Source organism: Pholis gunnellus (assembly GCF_910591455.1).
Source record: "Pholis gunnellus genome assembly, chromosome: 21".
NCBI classification, from domain to species: domain Eukaryota; kingdom Metazoa; phylum Chordata; class Actinopteri; order Perciformes; family Pholidae; genus Pholis; species Pholis gunnellus.
The window spans coordinates 7,230,606-7,258,132 of record NC_136548.1 but is presented as its reverse complement, the minus strand read 5'-3'; the positions used below and the strand labels follow the sequence as shown (position 1 = coordinate 7,258,132).

The following is a 27,527-nucleotide window of genomic DNA, read 5'->3' as shown; positions in this document are numbered from 1 at the left end:
TGAATTATGTGTTTATACGTATTGTTGGTGTTGCAAGTGTTTGGGTTGAACATTCACGGTGGAGGAGGATGTAGAGGTTGACTTCCTGTTGTCTTAATTATCAAAATGGTGTTTTATTACATAGTCTCTTTTTTTTTTTTTTGGATTGCTGCTGAGTTGATTCAGCTTTTATCGTCGGTATTCAAGATGGAAATATTTGATTGGAGTGCAGGTTTACTCCTGGATTCGTCTTTTAATTTTTTCCCATCAATGTTACTTGTACTTGAGAGAGTATTTATTAAAATTCATATTTATTATTTGGAAAATGAATACGAATCGCTTTCTGTTGAGAATGAGCTGTGGAATCGTCATCACAGTGGTGCACTTCCTCGTTTGTCCAAAAGGGGGCAAACTGAGCACGTGCAAAAAGTAGCTGCCAGGTCCGTGCCTCTCAGTAAAGTTAACCCTCCATTGTTTCAAATTGGTTCGATTGAAGCGCGTTTACAACATTTAATCCATCGACTGTCTCTGTTTTATTCTTTCAGTGCAACAGATATGAGGTTAGATAAATGTTACCCAAAGCCAAATGTGACACTAATAGTTTTAAATTATTCTTTCTTTGTAATATATTTGATGTCCAGATGTTGCTGTTGTGGAGAGATTATTTTTCAGGATGTATATTTCATTCAATACCAACAGCAGATAGCTTTTAACTGTTGGTGTGAACGATTCAGTCGCTGGCTGGAAGTTAATATATACAGTAGGAAAATCTAGTGCCTGTGCAATGATAGAAATACTTGAATGTCTGGTTTCATAGCAGAGAGGTTTGAACTCCTCCCGGGTACGAGCTGTAGGTGAGATTCGGAGGACTACATATAAGCGTGTGCTGACTCCAACTGTTCCATAAAAGGTTTTATTATACAGTCTACGTTTCCATAGTCCTGTGTCAGGTCAGTTCAGTGTGTATGGACGTATGGGGGGGGGGGGGGGGGGGGGCATAGTGAACCTGAAGAGGATGTGTTCTTAAAGTGAAAATGATTCTTTCTTTTCTTTTTTTTTATTCAACTCATTGTTTCTGTACATTTTTTTGCATTTCTTTGCATCATGGTAAAAGTGCAATAAAACAAAATAAGCAGAACATTATAGTGCTTTGTTTTTTAACAGCAGAAGGATGTGAGTTTGTGTTTGTTTTAAATATACATGTTTAATGTTATATATTACATCATCATGGGAGATTATCATCCATGTAGTTCAACAGCATAAACAACCTGAGAAGCATAAGTGTTTATATTGATAGGATGCAGTGATCACAGGTGGTCCTTTGATATAGTGCACACAATATTTATTTTAGAGCGTGACCTCGTGTCCAATTTTGTTAAGCTAAGCTAACGGCCTAGCTTAGCTCCCAGGCGGGGGGGGGTGGGGTAGAATACATCTACCAACAGCTAAAGCAAAAATACTTTCATCAATGTTCACATAAGGAAAGCAAATCTGTGTATTTCTCCCAAATGTTGAAATATTTCTTCAATATTCTATTTTCTCAACCAGTCCAGTGTTTGTCTGTTATCTCTCATGAGGAGTCATTTGATGTCAAGCAGCAGGTGAAGTTCTTACCTGATCCCCCTTCAGATACTTCAAAAGTTCAACTCCTGGACACAAGATGTGTCCTCAAACACCGGTCTCGTGTGTTTGAGCTTTTGAGGTTCGACGTTTCCATATCACACGTCTGTAAACTGCGAACTGCGAACTCGATTGGCGCCAAACTTCGCTGCAATGTCACAAAATCCTGCTTGTACATGACCCATTGTTATTGGACAGTAAATGCTGGCAGTGAGGATGGCTGCACAGTACAGTGCAAAGGAAAAATGGCCCTCAGCCCCAGCTCTGTGTGCCAGCATGTTTACAGTTCCCAGTGCACTGTTGTGTTTTGATAACCTTTCCTCACAGAACAGCCCCCGGAAAAGCTACTTGGCTGGTTTACATAAATGCATGCGCACACACACACACACACACACAGACACAGGCATACAGAGCTATGAATGGAGGAAGTCTGAGACAACCATCAGAGGGCCGGAGAGTGACCAGAGGAGAACTAAGGGCTGTAATCACCGCAGCAGGCCGCAGACAGGACGCCAGAGGAAGCCTCGTCATGGGAGTGAGCCATGTGCTGCTTATCTGATCTCAGTTCAGACCAACCTGATACGGTGACCTCCTCTTCTCCTCTACGCCGCTTCTCTCTGTTGCTCTATTTACAGTTTTATTTTTTTTTAAAAAGCAAGCTGTTTTTCTTTGTCTGGAGGGAACAGAACCAGACAACCTCCCGACAGCTAAATGGTCATTTTAGCACCTAATTAGCTAGACGTTCAATGAAGTCAGGTATGTTGCTTTGTGGTTAGGTTTAAAAAGCAGAACATGGAATATATCAACCCAATAATGTAGAATGTGGAAGCAATCAGGTCCTTTTATTCAAGAGAAAAACTGAAATTCCAGTACTCTACAAAAGTATTATCAGCAAAGTTCACTTGAAAGTATGAAAAATAGAATTCCTCAATAAATACGAATGTCAACTGTAAGTGTTTTATTTGTTATAATATTATATTGATATATCGATAAACAGAATTTTGCAGTTGTAGCTACTTTTCACTATTTTACGCCTGTTGGGTAGTTTGATCAAACAAATACATCGTATTTTATAAACTCATTATTGTTTTGTAATTAAAATATTTTTGCAATGTCAGCTATAGCTGTCTGTATTTCACTCTAACTTGTATTGTAGTGTGAAGTGCTGTGAAATATTATTACTCAACAAAAAGCTTTTCAAAACCTTTCAAACCAAAAGGTTACTTCAGTACAAATACCTGAGAGAATGTACTTCAACCACTGGTTGTTCTACAGAGTAGTACTGGTTGAGCAAAAATGTGCTAAAGCAGCATTGAATTATTTTCAGAAAATTATTATTTGATGGGTTTTGTTTAAGGTAGAGTAGATTAAAAAGCCTGCTACATGCTGAGTATTACTTCCCAAGACCAGTAAACGGACCACGATGTGTAAAACCAGTGGAATGCCCCTTTACCTGTTCTGTTCTGTTGCCTGTAGTGGTTATTTCCCAAAAGGAAAGGCCTACATATCTTTATTTTCTATTGCTAGACTAAAGTAAGTCCTAAATGGTAGTTATGGCCCTGTGTGGTTACTCCCACTCTCAAGAGATTTATTTTACCTGTACGCGAAAAACACAATTTCCGAGAGAAGAATCCAATTGTTAGAAAAGATCAAGACAGACATGGAGACCACTGATATTAATCCGAAATCTGTTTCATGCTTCAAGATGCACTGCACCTTTTTATGAAGCCCACAAAAAAATGTGGCCTGCACCCTAAAATTGAGTGCTGCGTTGACCTTTTAACTGCTTCATTAGTCAGAATTAATGGAGAATTGCTTCAACGTCTCTCTCTGTGTCGACCGATATAGCGCCTACAGGCTCCTCCCGCACCAGCGGGGCCACACACAGAGGCCTCGCAGACCTCGGGCTGTTTTCCCGGCCTCTGTCGCCTCACGGGAGACCTCCAACTGCCCCGTTTAGATCCCTTCAAAATACACATCCCCCTGTTTTATAGACACGGAAACAATTTATGGCCATTATAGAGCATTATAGATAACATCTACAAAACTTCCCGTTGTTGACTAAACGTCTGCCAGAGTGGACACACACACACACACACACACACACACACACACACACACACACACACACACACACACACACACACACACACACACACAGCCCAAAGAGCTAACGGAGAGAAAAAGAAAACAAAGATGCAAAGGATCTTGTTTGTTGGTTTGGGGATAGCTGTTTTAAGTACAGTTGGAGAGATTAGGCTATAAAAGAGGCAAAATAAAACATGGAGGCGGCCTACTGGCCCAGTGGACCACCCAGAAATCCCTGCTGGACGTGGGGGGAGAGGAGCCGTTAGTCCAGCAGCAGATTGACAACCAGGCTGCTACTGTGAGACCTGCCTGGACGAGCTTAGTCGAGTGAAAGTTAAAGGGCTACGCTGCTAACTCCACATGTCAGTCTGTTTACAAGGTTTACAGGGGACTACTGGTGAAAATCCTACCTCAAGTGATGTCACATGAGTCAGAAATAATATTTCTGGAGGTGAGGAGTTCTAAAGAAGCGAGCTGACCTTTGTACAGCAGCTTGCTCCTCGTCTCTGCTTGAGGCCGGTGGCTCGAGGCTACGTCAGCAGCTCCTAGCTTAACAATCTCCAACAGAGCTAGCTCCTGTCAAGTTGCTTTGTGGGTAATGTAAGCGCCAGGTTTTTGACAAGAAAGACGAATGTGTGGACTGTAAATAAGGACGATGTCTGCCGTGTTTTTTTTTAAATGGAATTCTGTCTGATTTGGACTGGGGTCTGGAAACTGACCAAAGATAGCATCCATTCATTGCTCAACAAGTGCAAACATACCCCACAGCCCAGGGTTGTTGTATGCTGCTGAAAATACAAATATGAAAGGGAACAAAGTATCCTGCTCGGCCTGCCAAGCCTAACAGCTATAGCATGTAAAGCCGCGGGTCATTTTGATGCACTGCAGCCCACTGGCTCTGCATTTAAGCCTTTCCTGTTTGCTGGACTTCACATTTTTAGTCTTCAGAGGGAAAACATCCTTCTACTTCTACTATTTATTTGAATGATTACCTACTTTTTTTTAGGCTATATTTAACTTATTTCAAGTATGCAACAAATCAAATGCAGTAGTCTTTCATGTAGGTTTAGGTTTTAAGTGTATTAGGTCTTTAAATACTTTCTTATTGTCTGCACAAAAGAAATATAGGTAGATTGGAACGAGGCCATCTTCAGGTTTTCAATCGGCCCTGACTTGGAAATCCTAAAGCGTGTGCAGTGCTGCTGATAAAATAACAGAATTTGTGAGTCCACAATGTGAAAACAAGAGGTCAAAGAGCTTAGAGGGGTGGCCCTGAGCCCTGAGACCTGCAGCCGTTCCTGGAAAGCAGCTGGGACGATGTGGAGAGAGAGGTGGGGGGGGGGGGGGGGCTGGAGGCAGCCGTCATCAGCAGAGCTCAGAGTGTCAGTTGGCTGAGCAGAGCATGGTGGCAGAGCAGAGCGGCAGGACAAGGTGTTGCTGCTGGGCTTTGACCAGGAGAGTCAGATGAGACAAACGGCGTGGATCCCACATCCCACTCCTCAAAGTGTCGAAATGTTTGACAACTCTAACTACCCCTTCAACTGTTTTAACTACGATGGAGACGGATATCCCTCCTCCAGCACAGACGAAGAGAAGAAAATGTGCAGACCCGCATACAGGTATGGACCGTTTTCTTTTTATTTAATGTAACTTTGAAACAGCCGTTTTACATCACTTTGTCCACCAGTATGTCGTAAACATGTAGTAGGTTTTAAATTTATTTTAAAGAAATTATTATTATATATTATATATTATTTTTTCCTTTCAAAAAGGTTTCATATTATCTGAGCATACAGAAACATATAACTAATCACAAATGCACCTTGCTTCAAGAGGCATAGTTAGATATATAGTGTTTCATTATTTCCCTTCAGTGGTGCACTATAGATTTTTTTCTTTTAATATCCTGTTTATTTATTTTCTTCATTTATTTAGTTTCATGATGTTTCATAGACTTTTGCCAGAGTATAACTTAATATAAATGTAAATATGTTTTGTATACAGCAGTCTAGTTTCTTCTGCTGTATCTGTTTAAACTGTGTAAACTCGGTTTTGGATTAAATTAAAGTGCAAATGTAAAACCTTCCTTTAACAGCTCAAAAACATATTGTTTTATTAGTTTATGAGAATTTAGAAGAATTGCTCATAAATGTAGTGTTACTCGTGCTCAGAGACACCCAGCTGTAAAACATTAAATACAATGTCTTTTTTCTATGTTTGTGATTGGTGTCGACCGCACAGTTAGTGTCGCACAAAACCCAAATAAGTCCATTCAGATTTCTGTTATTGGATTTGGGATACTAAGCTGTACATTTGAGACATTTCTCTTTTAAACAAAAGGAATATATATTTTCTTACAGCCCTCATACAACGTATAAATCACTAAAATATATTTGTATTTGCTATAACAACAGTGCAAATTGGTAATTTCTTTATCAAATTGTTTAGACCAGTTCGTGGCAAAGGGAAGGGTTACCACTTCGTTACGTTTCCATATTTTGGGCTTTAATAAGATCAGACAAAGAGAGAACATACTCAAGGAAACAGTTTGTAGAACTTGTCGTTATCCCAATTTTTACACACGAATGACATCAAACACAACGTTGAAGAGTCTTCATCGTGTGTCTATCTTTTCTCAACTTAACACAGTGTGTTGCTTGATTCGAGTGTGTGTGTGTCTGTGTGTCAGCTACATAGCTCTGATAGCCATGGCCATCCAGCAGAGCCCCGAGCAGCGGGTCACTCTGTCGGGCATCTACGAGTTCATCATGAAGAGATTTCCTTACTACCGCTCCAACCAGAGAGCCTGGCAGAACTCCATCAGGCACAACCTGTCTCTCAACAGCTGCTTCATCAAGGTGACACGCAAAACACGCTGCATTGTGTGCAAATGATGTCTGTTACGCAAGATATTCAAACGTTTCTGTGCCCGTTAAAGGGAATTTTACTTGAGGAATTTGAAATGTCACGCAGTTTTAGTCATTTTATTATATCGTCCCTTTTTTATATTTTTACCTTTTTATTTAGTAGAAGAAGAAATTGTTCTAGTTTAGTGTTTTCTTTTTCTTTCCCCCAGCAGTAATAGTGTATTTCCTTCTCTTAGTAATACTGTTTGTGTGATCTTTTTAATCTTTGTTAAGCATTCTTCGTATCTCCCGCAGGTTCCTCGTACAGAGGGCAATGAGAAGGGAAAGGGAAACTACTGGACCTTTGCCAGTGGCTGTGAATCAATGCTCGACCTGTTTGAAAACGGCAACTTTCGGCGTCGCCGGCGCAGAAGGAACATGAAAATCGGCTTCCGTGATTCAAGAGAAACCCCTTTCCACCCGTTGGAAAGCCACAGCAATCAGCACGTACCCGCAGCCCGCCGCCCCGAACCCGACTCCACCGTCTGCCCTTTGAACCCTGAGAGGCCGAGGCCAGGCCCCCAGCCAAACCACCTCAACCCAAACCCCACCCAGCATGGGAAACCAGAGTCAGAGATCAAATTTAGCATTGACTACATCCTATCCACTCCGGATCCACCCCTGCCCGGGTTCAGATCCTCCCACGGCTCTGTTCACATAGGGCCCACGGAGCCTCCCATACATGTCCTGGAGCCCCAACATCTGAACCTGCACTTCTGGACTCTGTAAGAGGAGAGGAAAGCAGAGACCGAACTTATTCTTTCTTTATCGTCTGTGTCCAAAACTGGGAAGTACTGTCAGGACATCAAAAAGTCAGAGAAGAAACTCCACAGGAGGGATTTTACTGACTTGAAAATGTAAATGAGGAGCAAAGTATAGAGGTACAGTATTGTGGGATGGATTCTAGATGGAAAAAAAGTCACTTAAAGAAAGCATCGTGCTGACTAAGAATTCATCAAAAAGATAAAATGTGAACAATACAGTACAGCATTGATATTGTCATTCTACTGTACGTACGGTGTCTAGTGCTGACATAGACTAGCTTTACAGTGTTCTCTATATGTATGTACACAGGAGCCATGAGCACAAATATGACGTGTCAGAAAATGCTTTAAAAAACAAACTCCACTGGATTATCTTCTTAAAGAAAAGTTTATTCAGGATATTATGGTTGGACATGTCATTCTTTTGGCCAGACAATGGTAGCCTGTTGACCCTAAATATGATTTATGTCACAACAAATGAGTTCAGCACTACAAGACATGTTTAAGACACGGGGTGTATAAATACTCTTTTTGTCTGATAAAAATAAAATAAATATAAATTCTCTTGTTAATAGTTTTTTTAAATTCTAAAATGACATCTATTCCTTCTCCCAAATTGAAAAATCCAGACCCTGTATATATATATATATATATATGCAGATATACCAGTCCTACTTCACTGAAAAGTACATTTTCCAGTGTGCGTAAGTGTGTTGGAGGCTTTTTCAAAACACAAAGTGTGTAAGTTACACATTGAACCATGATTGGCTTCCAAACCAACCACGAGGTCACAAACCATGCTTGTGAATTCACATCCTCCTCTCTCCTCCTCCAGCAGATGAATACAACGCTGAAGAAAGACCTTTTGACATGTCACAGTAGGGAAAGCCGAGATGTTGATAACAATATGAACGATGGCTCAATTCCATTTAGCTGCTTCAGTTTCAGGGTCCTGTGCGTGCTGACTCACTGTTGGCATATACATAAAACATACAAATTGCATACAGTACTGTATATATTACATACTAATTGTCAAAGTATACTGTTTAAACAGTTAACATACTAAAGACAAAGCCATATGTGACATTTTCATACTAGAAAGAAATTGTACAATATGTGCAATCCTATGACTTTACAATATATCACTGCAAATTAGATTAAAAGAAATGGTTGTGTTGCAACCCCATGCTACATAAATCATGTCGTAAAAGTCACGACATTTAGGATATTCAAAACAACTAAATAACGCGTGATCATTGATTGGACTGTTGTACTCAACACAACGCAATACACAAAGGAACATCTAATTGTGGACGGTGGTGATACCGTACTAGGAACCCCTCAGGGAACAGAAAAAAAGACAATTTAATGTTAACGTAACTTTAATTTTAATTGACAGTGTCATTCTTAAGTGTCGGTTTCACTGCTTCACACGTACACATATTGCACCATTTCCTGTTTTTTTTTTCCATCCGATTGCTCTACTACAAAAAACGTATATTATAATAATTGGCAAATAGTTAATACTTAATTAATCAGCATGGAAATGCAACACAGTCAATGTTTTTTTTTTAAGATACCACCACTCACTCGCACTTTATTACATTTGCATCCGGCTGAGTAACTCCTCCAGTTCCTTTGTGCATTGCATTGTCAGAGAATAGCCTCAACAGCACAATCAGAGATAGTATTTACAGTCTAGTTTGAGTGAACTCCATTTAGTCACTTTTCCATTGCAAACAAACTACATACAAAAACACGCTTAGAATTAGCATGTAGTATGGATTTGAGCTCAGCTGACACCGTCATGACACACTAGTCCTATTTCTGACTGAGCGGTTGTTTCCTACCCACCTCTTACAAACATGTTGCTAATTTTTTCCATTGACCTTTTGAAATCCTGATTGACTGACACTTAAATTCTAATCCAGTCACTCCTTATTATTATTATAACACATTGTACTCACACACACTTAAAAGAGGCCGAACATTTCCTTGCCTGTACAAGGGGAGATCAATCATAGCGTGTTCCTGTGCCGTTGAAGGGACATTTTTCAATTTAACCTTTATATTATGTCTTGACTACATCAGAGGAGGGTTTCAACGCACTTAACATGAGTGGCATTTAATATAGCATAACACTTGCAAGGTGAGGCCGAGATGTGACCCTATTTAAATACAGAGGCCCCTGCCTGAGCCTTAACAGCAACACCTCCCCCAACAAACACACACAAACCTCCTGACGCAATTATAATTAAACACACCTTATGCCTCCTTTGCAAATGCCCCTCATCGATCTGTGGGGTTCTTAACATTCATATGTGAACTGCCCCCCAGCAAACGTCTGCGGCTGCACAAATGTTTATGGATCAGCAAGTTTCCATTAACAAAGTTGTTGATGTTGAATAGCGGGGGCTGCTGCCGCCGCCGTGATGCCGCGGATATATTTGGGTAAATTAACTTAGCATAAAGTGCTCCGAGGCTACGGGAGTCTTTTGAGGCAGCTAAAGAGAAAGCAAGGCACCAGTCAGGCCCGAAAAGTCAATGCACATGTTATGTTGTCGGGGAATATATGAAACTGTAGCTACTGGCACATTGTCCCAACGAATGGCCTCTATTAAAATAACTATTCTAAATTCATCCGTTTGGTTTCATTCCTAGTTAATGCTTCGAACACTTTGTTCATAATTATGTGCGGTACTATTTCCCATTCAGGCGTGTGGGAATTTATTTTAGTTTGAGACTCCATTATGCTGCCAGGGTAAAATGAGCAGCTCAGGGCGAGAAACAGCAGAATGGCAGGTAAATGGAATTGGGAAACCACTGATCTGCAACGTTAATATAAAGTAAATCATAAACACAATTAGGTCATTTAATCTTGATGTGTTTGTTTAGCGATCACACTGCACCGAGGCTGTGGTGGGGATTATGGGGATGAAGATAAATATTAGTGTGTTGTTTTCTTTGCGTTTTTCTCTCCCTCTGTGGTTGAAAGAGTATGAATGATCTCCACCGGGAAGACAGGAAGAGCTACCAGCTAATGAAGAACAGGGAAATAGCTTGAGGCCTTTGATATACACACATCTGCAGGTGCACTTTAAGGCAGGGAACGTGCTATTATTTGAACATGGCTTCAAGTGTGTGCGTGTGTGTGTGTGTGTGTGTGTGTGTGTGTGGTAATGACAAAATCAACACGGCATGTCAATCAATGGCAGTTGGGGGACGTGTTTACATTTGGCCTGTTAGAGGGGTGTCCCTGCTAGGAATACCAGAAGTGCTTTTCCAGAAAGGAAATGGAAAATATTAAATTTAATAAAAGAAAGGGCTTGACATTCAAATGAAAATATAACTCAGAAATCTGCCAGAAATCTGTTTAAATTTGTCAGTTCTCATTTAATCAACACGTGGTAAAGTTTCAGGAAAGGTCCTTGCGCTAGAGGGTCACGATTAGATCCTTTGACCTACTGTTGGATTTCTATGGAAGCCCATAGGGGACTTTATTAAAATGATAGAGTAAACTTGGAAAAAAATGCAATTCCACAATAGCACACACCTTTTCCTCGTATGTATGTGCTATATTTCAGAAAAAAATGTAATTGAAATAATCCAATTTTCATTAGTACGAGTGCTCTGTGACCATATATGAAATGAAAATGGAAAAGCTGTTTGACATTTAATTTTCAAAGTAGTTTCCCTGCTGGGCAACATCAAAATATGAATTCAAACTTGAAAATTGAAATGCAATGTTATACAATGCAACCTACATGCATTTAAAAAAGATAGTGGTTGATGCTTCCTTTTCTGCATTGCTTTACACCGGACCGTATTCAAAATCAATAAGCAAAGCAGTGTCATATGTCACCACGTTCTTTCATTGTTAAAATCAAAATCAAAATGCAAACTGATGGCAGTAACTTCTGTGGTAAACACACAAGCGTTTCCATCCCTCAGCAACCTAACTTTCCTGAACAACACAAGCCACTAGCCCGAGGAGTCCCAATCAGTGGCTGCTAATGTTACAGCCTGTCAAAGACCAGAGGTGATAAACTTATAGATGCGTTGATATTGCTCACCACATTCAAGCTAAACAAGTTCCACCAAGTAGCAAAGCCAACAGGCAGTAACAAAAAATAAATTGTAGTCATCTACAATGTAAACCGCTCATTAAGTATGCGATACTACAATACCACAGCAGGCACGTGCTCATTGGAGAAAGGTTGGGGCATTGGCACTGCCTCCTCCCTTATTCCTGAATAGCTAACGCTACTAGTCACTAACATGCTTATGATATTTTCATGATGGTAATGGGTTAGGGATGATCCAGGGGACCCACTGACCTCCACACACAGGGGGCGGAAAAAGAAGAGCCACTTGCTTCCGGTCCCCGGGATGTTCAGTGTCGACGGTTCACTTTCAGCAAACCGGTCAGTATTAGAAGCAATATTCCAACTAGCTTCCTGCATTAACATAACGCACATTCTCAACGAGTAAGTTAAAAGAACCCGAATGGCAAGAAGCTCGTAGATTCATATTTTTGGCGTTACTTACTGATACGTATTTAGTTGGTTAATCAGTTCAGTAGCAGCAATGTCTCAATAAACAGCTGATGTCTTTCAAATATGCGCGCGCTTGTTGGCAATGGAAGAGTTAGTGAGCTTTAAACATTGAATATAAACTGTGAAATAAATGTCTGTTTTTTTTTTCACGTTTGGTTGTTAGAATCAATATTCCAACAACAGACTCAGCTTCTACAGAATTCCGGCAGGATCATGACCGTTTCAGAGCAACGGGTTTAAGTCGCGGCGTCTCCTGACGGAACAGCTTGAATTTCATTGTATAGTATGTCAAATAAATTCATGAAAAAACACATACTATAGTGTGTAAAAAAAAGTCACAAAAAATTATAGCATGTGGAAAAAGTCATAGTACACTATGTCGAAAATATTCATAGTATATTATGTCGAAAAAAGTAATGACAAGCCATACTGTAGTATGTCCAAAAAGTCATAAAATTCACAGTATAGTATGCTATATGCTAGAAAATGTCTTGAACAAAAGTCATAGTATAGTATGATGAAAAAAGTTATTGTATAATACTTTCAAAAAAGTCATAGTATTGTATGTCGGAAAAAGTTACGAAAAAATAGTTTGTGTAGCAAAACATCCTAAAACATTATTCTGCAAAGTAACTTATAAATATAAATAAATAAAATTTGCAAATAAATGTAGTGGAGTACAAAGTAACATTTGCTTCTGAATTGTAGAGGGGTAGCAGTATAAAGAAACAGAAAACTGATTATACTCAAGTAAAGTACAAGTACCTCAAAGCTTTACTTACGTACAGTATTTAGTGAATGTACTTACTTAGTTGCTCTCTACTACTGATAATCTTTACTAGATATACAGTAGGCAGGGCCAAGTAATAACATAATATGATAAAGTCAAAAACACAACACTGAATTCCCTTACAGCAGATATAATGTACAATATGACGTACTGTATAATGAGTACAGGCACTTGAGAAAAATCACTCCTGTTGTCAAATGTGAAATAATAAAATCAAAGTGAGAAGTTTCAGGGGAAATTTAAACAGTTTGTGATTGTCTATATTTCTTTAAAATATTAAAATGATTAGGGAGCCCTGGTGGCCTCTGGCACCAACTGAAACGCATCATCTGGTCTGGGACCTTTGTTTGACATCATTCCCCATCTCTCCACTAAACTATCTAATAAAAGCCATAAAATGCCCCCCAAACATTTTATTGACACAATATTCATACCAGCACTCTATACAGTAAATACATCAATATATGTACCATTCTTAAAATAGTTAGAATACACTACACACTTACAGAATACATATACTTTTTGTATTGTCAAGTAACAAATGTCAGTTGTCCAATAATGGATTATGCTTTGATCGTGCTTGTTGGTGCTCATGGCTGAGTTGTTATTTGATCAAGTTCTGTGTTGCAAAGCAGATCCATTGCACTGCGTCAGCATAACATGCAATGCAACTACAATGCACCACAGCTCTGGCCAGCATTTCCACGCGCACTCGGAAACATTTGCTCGATGGTTGATCCAGAGGTCGTCGTGGTGATTCCTGCTCTTTTTTTGCAGGCGGTTTTATGCAGCTTTATGGGCGATAAAGCGGTCTATTGTAAGTTTTATCGACGGTTCAAGTGGAAGGACGATCCTTTTCCTCTCAATTTGAACACTCACGAGTGTGTGATTAGGCTCTGTAGTCCAACCACCAGGGTGTGCTCTCTAGCTGCTTGAGGAGAGGGGACTCACAGACAGCAGGTCGGAGTAAAAGCTGATGCTCTATATTTCTACTCTTTGGTAGAAGAGATTCTTGAGAGTCCCACAGCTCCACACGCTCGGGCCTCTGCAACAGATGCAATGTGAAGAGTTATTGTGATGCTCGCCAAGATATGAGCAATGTGCTCAAATTCAGCAGTGTTGAGGTTAGATTCTTGTCCGTCTCACTATCAACACATACTTTTTTTTTACTACAGTAGTGGTAACAAGTTTTTACACACACAGTAGCACGACACTATTGTACACCAACAAGCAGCACATGTTGCCTCAGACAAATTACCACCAGAGTTAAACCTAGAGCTAAAAAAAACAGAATTCATTTCTAAAAAGAAATAGAATTTTCTTTCAGTGATTAACTTGAAAACATAAAAGCATCCATTTACCTCTTGAAGAGAAATCCACAAGCTCTTTTGTGCGATATGAATTGAAATAGGTTATAAAGTCTAATTTAAAACCAGCACATGTTGAGTCAAACAGGGACCCTGTGCACTAGTGTATTCCAGTCTACTGTCCGACAGACACACGCCTCTTTCTTTTCTTTTGACCGGGAAAACGCTCCAGTGGCCAAGGCTGAATGTGTGGGGCCATATTGTGGGATGAGGCGATTCCAGAGGACCAATGGGGGAAGCCCCTGGTGTGGGGCCCATGGGCCTCCAGGCAGGGTTTACTGCAGGTCAGCTTCAGCTATTACCATCTGAAGAAGGAGCCAGGCGAAGGATGGTATGCCAAGGAGAGGAGTGGAGTGGTGGCGGCACATTGTTGTGCAGCAAATAGCCGGTACATTCTGCAGGCAATACAAGACCGCAAAAATAAAAAAGACAAAACTGCAAAGGATGCGGACACACTGCTAATGTTTTATTAGGAGTTCATGCATAAGTCAAACAACACAAAGAGAAATGGGAGATGAGGCGACTCAGGAAAGAAGCAGTCACAAAGCACAGCCTCGCTTATCGGCATCTCTATTCATATCATCCAGTGACAATACAGAGAAACGCATTGTTCCTCTGCAGAACAGAGATGACTGGCAGAGTCTGGGGTATGCTGAGATTCAGTTACAAATCACTGACGGCGCTCACACTGATATAAAGCAGGTTGATCCTGGGCGGTATCAAACAGGATAGTAACAACATGTATTCTTTAAAACACACATTTGTAGCCTTCTTCTTTTTTTTTTTTTTTCTTCAATCAACTGAGATAAAAAGGTTTCTGCGTTACAGAACAGCTGACACACACACACACACACACACACACACACGCACACGCACTCTGAACACCAAAACAAGGAAACGGAAGGAGAGGTTTCCCTTTCAAAATGTGCAATGTTGATGCTTTGTCGAAAAAGTGTCCAAGTTAACGTAATCCGTGTCGTCATGTGCCAACACGTCAGAGTGAATCTATTTAAATATGGATCCTTCATGAGATAAACGGGAGAACTGGTGTGGCTCTCTTGCAGCTATGAGTCAGTGATGGGCTGCTGTTAATGTTATGTCCATACTTTTACTGTACGAACATATTCAACCAAGAATATCCACATAACCGATATAACCATAAAACATTAAATACATTAGCCAGCAGCAATGTATAAAAAGACAAATCTGAACTTCATTAAGAAAAACACTAAAACACACACACACACACACCATTATGACAATTCCTTAGTCTGTCCCTTTACATTTCCCATTTTTCTTTTGCACAATAAAACGCTTTAAAATACTGATCTGAAGACGGAAAAAATAGTTCTGAATAAATTATTTCTACACTTCAGCTCAAATATCTCCAAACGGTATCTCATTAAATTACATCTGGTTAAGTGTCAGCTGATTTACAGTACAGGTTGAAAGGTAACGCGGCTGTCAAAGTGCACGCTTGTCTTAAGCTCGTCGTGATTGTGTAACATGTTGTATACGTGTTAAATCGTCCAAAGAGGAGAAACGTCTCGTTTGTAGCACTGCGTCTGCAGCCAGCTCATTTCTGAAAACAAATGTCACGTCGAAAAGGTCGGGCCTTTTAAAAGATGTCAGCGTAAAGAAATGAAGGAGCAAACACACAAATATAACAGCTTTTGTAGTGTGATATCGCCTTCTCATTACATCCCTGGATATTAAGCTGTGAATTCTAAATCAAAAGACAGGACCTGATTATGTACCGACAACCCAATTATCCAAGAAACTTCCCCCCCACGCCCAGGAGAGAAAAAAAAAGCACAATTTTGGTCCGAAATCATACAGAAAACACAATCTACTCAAAAAGGGGGAAGTTAGTTAAAACCTGGAGTCGATGAGTAAAAACCCACCAATGACAGCATGTGTGTCTCTTCAGCTTCTGGGATTCTGTTCAAAAATAACAAGACCGCTCCCTGTGAACTCAACCCGTGGAAATTCGTGACACAAAGCGTCTGTGCTCGGTCAAAAGAAGATTACATAAAAGGGATGATGACACAGCATTTTCTCAGCAGATGGAATTAAACTACCTGCAAAGATTCAGACAGCAGGTTTATGTGAATAAAATCTCAGCAAACATAATCTCAACAACAACAACAACAACAACAGCAACAGCGGTGGTTACGTTTGTCAAAGAAAAATATACAACATGTGATTCAGAGGAGGGTAAAAGGACGCATTTGTTGGCGTTGTGCGCAATTATGCCAATCACAAAAACTATCTTCCCTTCTTCTTCTTCTTCTGTTTAAATGAGTTTTTGTAGATTATCAGATGTATACGCTTCCCTTCTCTTGTGAAAAAGCTGACCCCAGTGAGGTACATCCCTATTGTCAAAGCAGCTGGAGGATAAAGCCTTTTCAAAAAAAAAAAAAAAAAAAATCTACATTAAATCAACTTCTCTTTCTCTGTAGCTTTAAATATACACACAACTAATAAACTTGACATTTGTCATTTACAGATTTACAATTCAACTCGGACTGACTTGCAGTGCAGCACTGCGATGTGACGGGCACTTCCGCAGTAACAACCGGAACGTTTCTGTCGGGGGGGGGGGGTTTTTTGCTCGCAGTAAAAACTTAAAATGATCAAGAATGGTGGCGCTAATGCATGCTTTCAGGGCTTTGGGTAAGAAATTGATTCCCTACTAATAATGACAAGGACAGCCAAACTCTCTTTTTTTACAAAACTCTCTTTTTTTTGAGGATTAGCTGCAACATGAAGCTCTGCAGTCCACAACAGGTGGAGGGAGATTCTTCACACGTAAAGAAGAGGGAGAAAGCAGGCTGCCTCATAGTCTCTGACACCAGACATCACGTGGGTGAGATCCATCGTCTGGTGGCACGATCAAAAGGAGGCCATTCGTTTGGTTTTCCCCTTTCTTGTGAGGGAATTAACGGAGCGCATGAATAATTCCCTTTTTATAAGGAGAGCATTTACAAATCTGTAGTGTAATGAAGAAGCGCTGAATCCTAACGGTGGTGGATGCATGTTAGTGTCGGGTCAGTCTGTCCTCGGGTGATGCTGCTCGGCTGGTTTGGGTCTTAGGCTGGGGGGGGGGTCAGAGGTCAAAAAAGGTAGAATGTCCAGGTCTACATGGCGAACAAAGCGTCCTCCGGCCTCTCTGGCTTCTTGCGGTTGGGGGTTCCCTGCGCTGCACCCGGCTCGCCACTGGGGGGCGACGGTAAGCTGGGGACCATCTCTGCAGCTTTGGCTCTCTCCTCGAGGAACTTGTCGAACTCTGGAAGTGTTGGATCATCGGAAGGAGAAAGAAAAAAACAAAAAGGAGGAAGAGAACGTTAACTTGAGAGAAGAAGTGGCTCAAATGTAACAAAGCAGGAAATCAACAAATGGGAAATTAAGAGGAAAAAAAAAAGATGCATGACCTACCTTCACTTGTCACACCTTCTTCCGCTTCATCCCCTTGCTGGTGAAAAAAACAAAAAGACAACAATGTCACACCTGGGAGTTGACTCTGCTAAAGCTAATCCATTGCAAACCACCGCAAACCAAGTTAAGTTCTGATCCAGTGCATGTGCCCAATATCACCACACACCACACCACACACTCGCCAGTTTTATTACATAATAAGAAGCCACGTACCTGACATTACCACTCACCCACGATTGTGCGAACACTTTTTTTTATTAATAGTAATACATTATTTTATTGATGCCCATTTATAGAAAATAGTATGAAAACCAAAAGAAATCCACCAGTTGTTTCCCAAACAAAACAGCCGGATATTACCACACAATAATGCAACACCATCTCATACATTTGTGTTAAAATGAGCATGAACTCTCGTAATGCTTCATTGCTCATTGTTGGCCACAAACACAAAATTAAAAACATGTCTTTCTTAACAACTAAAGATCCCACGCAGTAGAATAAACTTTATCCTTGATTGTTCGAGTCAGATGGATACAGTCGTTCATAACCCAGAATGTTCACGGCATTGTTTAAGCGCCGGACTAAAACCAGATTATAGATGCTTTATAGTACATCTATTAGTGGTAGGAAAGCATGATCTCACACACAGCAACACGTGTCTGCATTCAAAACTTCATGCTCATTTTACACTATTTTGTCGTGTTAGCTTGTCCCCGTAACACAGCGTTAGTAACTTAAAAGTGAACGAGGATATCAGTGTGGGATTGGCCAAAAAGTGAGGAAATGTACTGTTAAAGAAATGTGACACCTTCTGGCTTTGAAGATACGATAAGGGGATAAAACAGCGTGGAAAAGGAAAGAGAAGGGCGGAGAGAGAACTGCAGGCAGAAATAAAAATCATGACGGGCTCACCACATCAGTACACAGCCACTCCTCTATGTCATCCATGACAGAGGACTGGCCTCCGACGCCCTACGGAGCAGCGGCAAGATGGCAACAGGTGGCCGGAGGGCGGCAATGCCACAACAGAACAGAAAAAAAAGAAAAAAAAATCCCGCCCCAAACACAACAGAAAATATGACTTAAATGAACGTCAGCGTTAACTCAAATGCAACTTAAGAACGTATTTTGTGAGGGAAAAAAAATAAAGACATGGAGATGCAGGAGAAACCAAAAAACACAGAGCACTTTGCAAAAGCTGATTAAGACGAGACTAAAGACGCGGAATATGAATAGAGCGGGCAACAGCATATCTTACAGCACAGCAGGTCGCTTGGGCCAGTAACCACCAGGTTTATCATTTCATTTCACCATTTTACGCAGTCAATAACCCACAGAGCACATAAAACAAACCGATTAGCAGCAGCCAGTCAGTCCCTTTCCTGCTTGACAGTTCAGTTAGTGTGAAAGCAGGGTTAAGATGAAGATGCACACACTACAACTGACCAGATACAAATCTTTGTCTTGTGTTAGTAATGCAACAGCAGGGAATGAGTAGCAGCTACTTGAAAAACTAAAATGCACCAGAAGCATGTTGAGACCAACAAAACAGCTGGAAATGTAGCCCGATTACTTAAAACATTGCTGTTAGAACTACAAGCTCGGTTAGAAAAAAAAAATAATGTCCAAGAGAAGTTTAAAGTTCTCATTTTGTTAACTAACTGAGCGATTAGTAGCATCCAGCAGCACCAGTTAAAGCATGAGGGGAAATGCCTGGTGCAGTTGCATGGCACAGTGGTTATAAAAACACAGACTGGGCATTAAAGCCCACGCTGGACATGAAGGCCCGTGTCACTGAGACTCACCGCTCCTGCAGTCGGCTGTTGGACATCCAGAGTGGGAGGAAGGCTTTCAGAGGTGTTGCTGTCTTCTGCTGTCGCGCTAAGACAAAGAGGTAGAAAACGGGCTTTAAGAATCCTGTTTTGCCTCATTCTTCCTAATTGAAAATATGAATATAGCTTCCTTACGTGTTGCATGTTTCGGGCAGAGCTCCAGTCCTGGTCTGAGCAAACACATCAAAGTCATCCTGGCCAAGAGGAGGCTTACAGCTAGATAGAGAGCTCAAAGTACTGCTTACACTGTCAGCGCCCATGTCTGGAGGGGGAAAAAAAAAACACTTGATGGTCTACCGCATAAAAACAGAACTCCACCGCTTAAACAAAGTAAATGGAATAGTCACTATTTCACTCAGAGTCTATTCTCTAAAGGAAAAAATCCTCTCGCAAACATTGCTGGTGCTAAATTAGAGGTCAAATGCAGAATCAGCTGGCGGCTAAATTAGGTTTACAACAAAATGTTTTGGTGCAGTAATTAAAGGAATAGCTTAAATTACTTTCACTTACTTTCTTGCCAAGATTTGGACAGGAAGATCAATACCACTCCGATAGCCGTGCATTAGCTATGGCACTAGAGCCAAGAGTTAGCTTAGCATTAAAACTGTCTATCTAACTATCAGTAAGAAGGTTAAATACAGGTATTTCCCAAAGTGTTGTCTCTCTCGTTTTCAGATATAGTCTCTATACAAACTATACTTTCAGCCTGAGGAGACTTTGTTTGTCTTCATCAATACATAGCTAGCTAGCTAGCTAGCTAGCTAGCTAGCCAGCCTGCAGGCTAATCTAGCAAAGCCCATTATGTTGGTTTGTTTCAGCCGAGTCTGACATATGTTCAGAAACACAACCAGCGCTCAACAGCTATTGGAAGTACAATCTACAATATGTGATTACATTCGAGTATAGAAAGTTGCAGAAGAAGACTGAGGTTTGGGCTCACATACCGAGGCCGGCCAAGCGGGAGGCCAAGGTGGCCGGGGAGGAGGGCCTTGCCGCGTGGGCTGTGATGGTGGGAGGCAAGCTGGACGGCGCTGCGTTCTGCATGTTGCTGACCACGGCTGGGGAGCCTGGGCCGAGGTCTATGAGGTTGTCCTCTGTAGCCTCGCTCAAGACCTGGTGAAGAAGAACGGATGAGAAACACGACAGCTCTGGTTTCGTGTAAAAGCTAATTGAAGGATTTATGGGTTTCTGGCTGATGAGCAACAAAACAAATCGTTTTGTGGAAGTCTAAGGAAAAGGCAGGGTTACATAGCATATAGTTCCTTGACTGTGTCTAGAAAGGAAATGAAGAAAAAAACATTGTGGTTCAAATAAAAAGGAAATGAGGGCATGGTGCATGGTGAGAATAAGTACAATCTCGGAAAACACGTGGGTTAGCTTCAGGAGAGCATGAAAATGTCTGTAACTGAGGATAGCAGGAAATTAAGTAACCTTTTGGAAAAACCTGTTTCTTAAGGGGGTTACAGGAATACTGCTCTTCATTAGAGACACATTTACCTTTTTACGTGGGGTTAGCGTTGTCAATAACAATAAAAGTGCTGTTAACTATTAGCACAAACAATCCCCTTAAGAAGGTAGGAATACAGCGGGGAGGGAGGAGGGAATATTTCATATTTGGGCTCTGGAGGAGTTAATCTATTAAAACCATTTTACAAAATCCCAAACCCTGACTGTTTGAGATAATGCAAACACAACATGACAGTGATTCTAGGGACACATTCACTTCGTGCCATGTTAAAGCTCGTATCACTGTCAGTCTACCTCCAGGTTTCATCATTTAATTGGCTGTTGGGGGCTGCAAAGTCAAAACATGCCATATGGGGGTGACAGATACTGGTGGAGGTGGAGGCCGGGCCCATATTATCTAGCCATGTTTCAAGAGTCGCTGTGGGGTGAGGCTGGTCATTTAGGGACAATATTTTCATACTTGCCTGTCTCAGCTAGCCACAGAAACAGAAGAGAACAGAAAGGAAGAGACAGTGAATACCATTAACATGCCTGTGCAGGGACACACTGCAATGATATGATACCTATGGAAGATATAGCATGCCTGATTAACTGGAAACCCAATGAAGGGGTAAGCATGTTCCAACAAAGTATCCTTGCCCCATGCTTTTCATCAGATTCCTGGCAATGTTTTTGGTCCATGTTGTTTTTTTGTTGTATAACTAAGAAAATATGAATCGGTACATAAAAGAGATGAGATGGAAACGAGAGGGGAAATAAAAGGCATGAAGACTCCTACTGAAGGCATAGAGTATATAGTACATGGAGTTGAGGGAACATTGAAAGGCAGGAATGTATTCCAGTACAGCTGTGACAACGCATGTCAAATAGAAGCTGATCGGCAAAAAAGTGAGGCTTGAGTGTTAGATAAAAGTCAAAAACAGGCATATAAAAGTGATATTAAAGAATGACTTCTATCTGATGCTGCAACTGGCCTTTCAACGATGCAGTCAGGTCTCTTGGCTGATGAATCTTAAAAGCACCATTTTGGCATAAACCACTGCTCCACAGCTCTGACTGGACTCTTGGTTGTTTTTCATTCTGGCATGGACAACACTAGTGGATCTCTACATACAATCATCCCAGCGCCAACATGCAAAGACTGTGTTTTGCATTGACGTCTGTGCAGTCATTGTTTCCCCCTGCTGGACTGGACTTAAATGCAACAGGCCTGCACTGACTGTAGACAGAATATTCAAAAAAATGTCATATTTGCTTTGCATTTTATAGTGAACACATGCATGTCTTTATTGGATTTCCATTTAATTAGGCATGTAAATCTGGTAAATCACTGATAGGTAACTGACGGATAACAGCACTTGACATGCAAGTCCACATTACTGACACTGACAGGTGTCGAACATCAGAGGGTGAGAAAACATGAGCAAAAGGGATGACATAGAAGAACTAGCTCAGAGGTTTCAGACAGGTATCGGATCCGAACATTAGCTACTAACGGCTGACTCACCCCATTGTTGACACCGTGAGCTGAGGACCTCCCAGACCTAAACCTCTCATACCTAAGGCCAGCGTCAAGGAAGGACAACATGAAAGAAAACAAGAAAAAAAACCCTCAGAGTTTACCTCACCAGATCTGTGCAAACATACAATGATGCTGGAGAAAAGATGTGTTTTAAAATGCATACTTTTTTTTGTATGAACCTTCATTTTCTCGTGTGTTCTAACCTTTCGTAGCGTAGGAAAATGTTATTGAGGTCATCGTTGACATGGAGCAGCTCCTCAGTCACCGTCTCATTGGAAACGCAGGAGATGAGCTCCACTATCCTCTGCTGCATGGCTCTACAAGTCCTGTTCAGCTCCTACACACACACACACACACACACACACACACACACACACACACACACACACACACACACACACACACACACACACACACACACACACACACACACACACACACACACACACACACACACACGGGTATTAAATAGTGGTCTTAGGTTACTGTTCTTAATGCTTCGTACATGTATCTTCAACTAAAAACACTAGTTGTATTTCATATTTGAAGAAACACACACACACACAGACACACACACAGACACACGGTTCCTTGCCTGTAGCAACTCATAGTCTGCAGCCTCCTCCTGTCCCGGGACCATCTCAGTCAACATCTCCGACATCACTTTAGTGTTTCCACGAACAACGTCCAGCTCACTGCGCAGCCGGCAAATCTGTGTGTCATAGAGTTAAATTCATCTACAGTTAGTATGTTATTAAGAATTATCAAATTTGAAGCCAATAGTATCGCTTAGGACAGTGAATCCAGACTTGTACTCCAGGGGTACATGGAAAGTTGAACTAAAAAATAAAAAGATTTATTTCAGTAAAAGTCTATATGGAGGACAATAAACAGCCAAAAAGAATAGCAGATTATATGATGCGGACCGTCAATAGATTAACATAACTCATAAGCTGCCAATCAACCTCAGTCCATTGTAACAAAACTGATACACCATGTGCTGTAATTAAAAGTTCATTAAAACTACATAGCAAAGGAGCAGAGAATTTGAAATAGCTAGCTAAAAGTTACACATAAACAGTTGAAATACTTAACGTTAGCTCAAAATAATGGACAATTGAAATAGTTAGCTACAAGTAATGATTAAACAACTGTTGAAACATCCAGTTTCTGCCACTCCAAGTGGTCGTAGTGTGAACACAAGCTTAACCAAGGCAAACTCAACACTGACAAAAAGAAGAAGATAGATAGATAGATATATACTTTATTCATCCCCAGGGGGGAATTTGAAACCAGAACATGTAGGAGTCTGTCAGGTTGCTACAGGTCGAGTACAAATGTGAACCAACCGTTTAGTTTCAGTGTGTTTCTGGGAGTAGCTCTGTACCTGCTCAGGTGTAGGATTGACGGATCCAGAGGCGAGAATGTTGGGGACCTGAGGGGCGGTGTAGGCTGGTGGGACAGCCTGTGGTGTGGGCTGAGGAGTGGTGCTGAACTTATGTAGGGTGGAGTCGCCCTCTGGAGCAGAAGCCAACTAGAGAGAGACAGACAAATTACCTCGGGAAGATAAATCGCATTATACTGTATATGTACACATTTAAGCTGCTCAGTATTAGGGCTGCCAACAAATATTCTAAATTCGCAAATATATTAGGAATAAAAATGGTTAAAAAAAAACTAACTAACTAACTTTAGGTCGAGCTGAATGAGGAATAATTCAACCACAGCTGTAATAATGGTAAAGAACCGCAAGTTGGCATCATATAGATATGAGATATAGATGAGGAGGCATCGTATAGATCACTCCTCATTCCAACGTCACAATTCAGCCGTTATTCGTCCGTTGTGGTGCTTTCTGAGCGAGCAACGGGAATAAAATAGATAACAGATATTCGAATAGTTCATACTACATTTTAGAACGAATCGTCATGTTTTGGCAGCCCCACTTAGTGCGATGCCTCCTACCCGCTGAGGTGTGTGTATGGGTGACAGGGTCTCCAGCTCCGACATGGGGAACTCGATGCCTTTCCTCTTTAGCTCCTCGTAGACCTGGACCACACCCGTGAGGTCCGGACTGCTCCTGAACGCATCAGCCCATGCCTGGAGAAGGGAAGGGGAAGAAAAGAGTTAAACGGAACGAGAGGGAGACTGAATAGACACAAATGGGCAAAGGGAGGGCTGACACAGCAAACAAAGCAAGGGATGTGAGAACGGTAAAGAGGACTGCTCTCTGATCATTTCTGTTTGTCTGCCTTTGAATACATTCAGTCAGCAAACCACAAAGCTCCTGGCTTCTCTCTCTTCTCTCACCAGTGGGAAGGTTACAGCTAAACTGGGTCATAATCCATTGCAACTGCTCAAAAACAAGTGCAAAAGGACTTTGAGGGTGTTCTTTATCCAAAGGTTTGCTACTCAAGTCACTTCAAACTGTAAGCCAGTTCGATCTAACATTATAATTTCCACAACAGCTCTCTTTATTTGGTTTAGGTGCGTCTGAAATAAAGCAGATTACAAATCCAATACTCTAAACCGAGGCTGGTTTAGCGTTGTTAGGACTATTAACTGTGCACAATGCTCACTTGCACAAAAGGTACACTAACCACTGAGAGTTGAGACAGGTGCTCAACACAACCGCAGTCTGCAGCCCAGCCGGGTATTACACAAATTATTACACTAAACAAAACGCCAACAACACTCTTGCCGTTGTGTAAAGGGAGCGCTGTTCGATACAGTTTTCCCCACACTGTTTTCCCAGCTGGCCCACCTAATGACTAGACAAACAAGAAACAAGCGTAGCCACATGGTTTCAGTGGCGGAAATAAGAGCCGCCCACATGGGTCTAGCAGCGCTACCCGAGCCGTGACGGGTAACGAGAGCTGCTCCCGGCTGAAGCCCTGGAGACACTGTACTTTACCTGAGGCTCTGCCCGGGGATGACAGGACACCTTTAGGACTAAACACCGACACCAGTTACCCCACTTCACCTCTCACTAACTGACCCCAATCCAAAACACCAGCTTTCTGTCACATTGACGTACAGCATTAAAAAAGAAAATGTAAAGACTGAATAACTTTATTTTGCGAGTAACCTATTAACTTTCACCGAGTCTGCTAACGTGGAAGCAATTTCCCCAATTATCTTACCTGAATCAGGGCAAGTACTTTGTCTTGAACGATTGTGGGCGGGTTATTTTTAGGGGAGATGATTTTAACGAGCACGCCGTCAACAAAGTCCCTGCTAGTGACCATAGCATGAAAACGATGGCCGCAGTTCTTCACACCCGTCTCCAGGACCTGGTGGATGCAGAGAAGAAATCACTGTCACTATAAATCCTGTTACAGGCGTCCTACGTTTTGCAAACCCACATATAGACGGACACGTTTTAAATGATCTGTGAAATGCAGATTATACACATTACATTAAGCGACAGAAAAGAACACAATAACACTTGATTCCACATGTGACTTAGTCATCTGATTGTGACAATAGGAGGACTAGACTACACGAATAACTCTTTTTAATACTGTAGCATGTAAATACAGTGTAGCTTCCCTCCTCTTGCCCACTTCTACTAACTCACCGTTAAAGTCAACATCACTTCCCTGTAGTTCCTGTTGCCATTCAGCCTCTTCTTCACTGCTCTAATCGCATCCTTTGGCCTGCACACACACACACACATTAACACATTAACACACAAGGAAAAAGCACACAAGGATAGCATAGTTCAGTATGCCCACAGCTTTTAAATCGGATTGGTAAAGTAATTCCAAGCAGAACAAACACGATTATCAAGTTGACTTAATGACGGCGGTCTTTAAGGGGCATTTTGAATGATGGACACACCTGCAAGAAGCAGAATACCAGCCACAGGTACACGCCAATGACTCTTTGACTTTTCACATCTCTGCATTAACAAAGTGGATGTTTAACTCCAAGGCAGTAATTATTAACTTTTCAATTCAGTCTGTGTATAATCACCCCTTACACTCCCCAGAGGGAAGAGGAATATGGTGAGTCAGACCTATTTATACCGCTGACACACAGCGCACTGCACTGGGTTAGACCCAACCAAAGGCAGTTTACAACCCGCTAAACAAACAAGACCTGGACGCCACACACCGGCTTAAACATACAGTACAAGGTTAATGGAGGAATGAGATAAGCAGCGAGGCCTTGCATAAATCCACCTTACACAGCCAGAGCTGGGCGTCTTCTCTTAGTATGACATGGATAAAGAAAAAAGGGAAAAGATTGACTCTGATAACATATCCTGCTCCAGCAATGCATTATCTAAACAGCGCAGGATCAAAGAAGACTCCATCAAGCCAGTGCATATCGGAGGGTTAATCAATAACAGATATGGATATTCATTGTTTTTTTTCCCCCTCTCGGTACTCACCCATCCTCTGTTTCATTGATTAGGTCACATATTTCCATGTTAAGAGTCCAGTCTTCATTTTGCAGAGAGCCATCGGTGGCTCTCTCTGGAAAGACACAAGTGTTCAGTTAAATACCCTAAAAGCGACGTCTGAGTGAAAGACAGCAGACCAATCATAAGACGATGTCTGGCGGCTAGCTGACTGTTAACGTTAGCTTCTATCCGTCAGTGTATCAGTCACCCTTTAAGATACCGCGTATATATTTAACACTGATTGACAATGACAGAAAACAGACCTTCAGTTTGTTAAATGTACTGCTAGCAAAGTGACAAGAGACGTTACCGCAACCACCACTTAGCTAGGCGGCTAACGGTCCAGCTGTAGAGAACTCATTCAGACACGTTAGCATGCTAAAGGTAGCGAGCACGTAAAAACGACCCATCGCACAACACTGACGCATTTACAGGACACACACACACAGCTAACTTCACGCTTAAACATCAGGTTACATACCAATGCAATGCCCCACTGGGGTACTGTAAGGATTTCCCAAAAGGAACTCCATCTTGCTCGACAACAAACAAGTCAGTCCACGGGTTGATGACGATTAAACATGAGGAAACGTCCCAAAGGTCCCGCCCACACAGCAACGTAATTGGTCAAGAAATCCTGACCTTTGGCGTGATTGGACAGCTACAACATCCATCATGAGAGGTGGGCGATTGTAAATAAAAAGGCACCAAAGGTTGCATCAATAAAACTCGAACAGCAATTTTATGACTGTAGCAGTCATCCTGATAGATTCTACATAGACAC

At 41.4% G+C, this 27,527-nt stretch overlaps 2 protein-coding genes across 3 annotated transcripts; one reads left to right on the top strand and one right to left on the bottom strand.

Annotated features, from left to right (window-relative positions):
• Positions 1–5,174: 5,174 nt before the first annotated feature.
• On the top strand, positions 5,175–7,322 carry foxl3 (forkhead box L3; the record flags this gene model as incomplete). Its single annotated transcript, XM_079183077.1, has 3 exons — positions 5,175–5,306; positions 6,377–6,545; positions 6,849–7,322. Exons 1-3 carry the CDS (start codon positions 5,200–5,202, stop codon positions 7,320–7,322), a joined length of 750 nt encoding a protein of 249 aa, XP_079039203.1. The 5' UTR covers positions 5,175–5,199.
• A 7,193-nt stretch (positions 7,323–14,515) lies between these two features.
• Positions 14,516–27,302, bottom strand: tom1l2b (target of myb1 like 2 membrane trafficking protein b). 2 transcript variants are annotated; one of them, XM_079182181.1, is made up of 15 exons: positions 27,225–27,302; positions 26,732–26,816; positions 25,913–25,991; positions 25,476–25,625; positions 24,298–24,432; positions 23,720–23,866; positions 22,928–23,044; positions 22,536–22,669; positions 22,318–22,369; positions 20,288–20,456; positions 19,479–19,605; positions 19,317–19,392; positions 18,424–18,483; positions 17,509–17,545; positions 14,516–17,359 (listed from the first exon to the last, which is right to left on the bottom strand). In XM_079182181.1, exons 1-15 carry the CDS (start codon positions 27,274–27,276, stop codon positions 17,211–17,213), a joined length of 1,569 nt encoding a protein of 522 aa, XP_079038307.1. In that variant the 5' UTR covers positions 27,277–27,302; the 3' UTR covers positions 14,516–17,210. The 2 variants fall into 2 exon arrangements, with proteins under 2 accessions (XP_079038307.1, XP_079038308.1); XM_079182182.1 differs by lacking the exon at positions 18,424–18,483.
• Between the last annotated feature and the right edge of the window lie 225 nt (positions 27,303–27,527).

What these genes read in the sequence shown, in the direction of transcription:
- tom1l2b (XM_079182181.1), bottom strand. Translation starts at nt 27,276, where the DNA reads ATGGAGTTCCTTTTGGGAAATCCTTACAGTACCCCAGTGGGGCATTGC. An exon ending in CCCAGTGGGGCATTGCATTG is followed by an intron (nt 26,817 to 27,224) that starts GTATGTAACCTG and finishes GTGTCTTTCCAG; the next exon opens with AGAGAGCCACCGATGGCTCT. An exon ending in AGTGGCTGTGTACTGATGTG is followed by an intron (nt 17,546 to 18,423) that starts GTGAGCCCGTCA and finishes TTTTTTCACCAG; the next exon opens with CAAGGGGATGAAGCGGAAGA.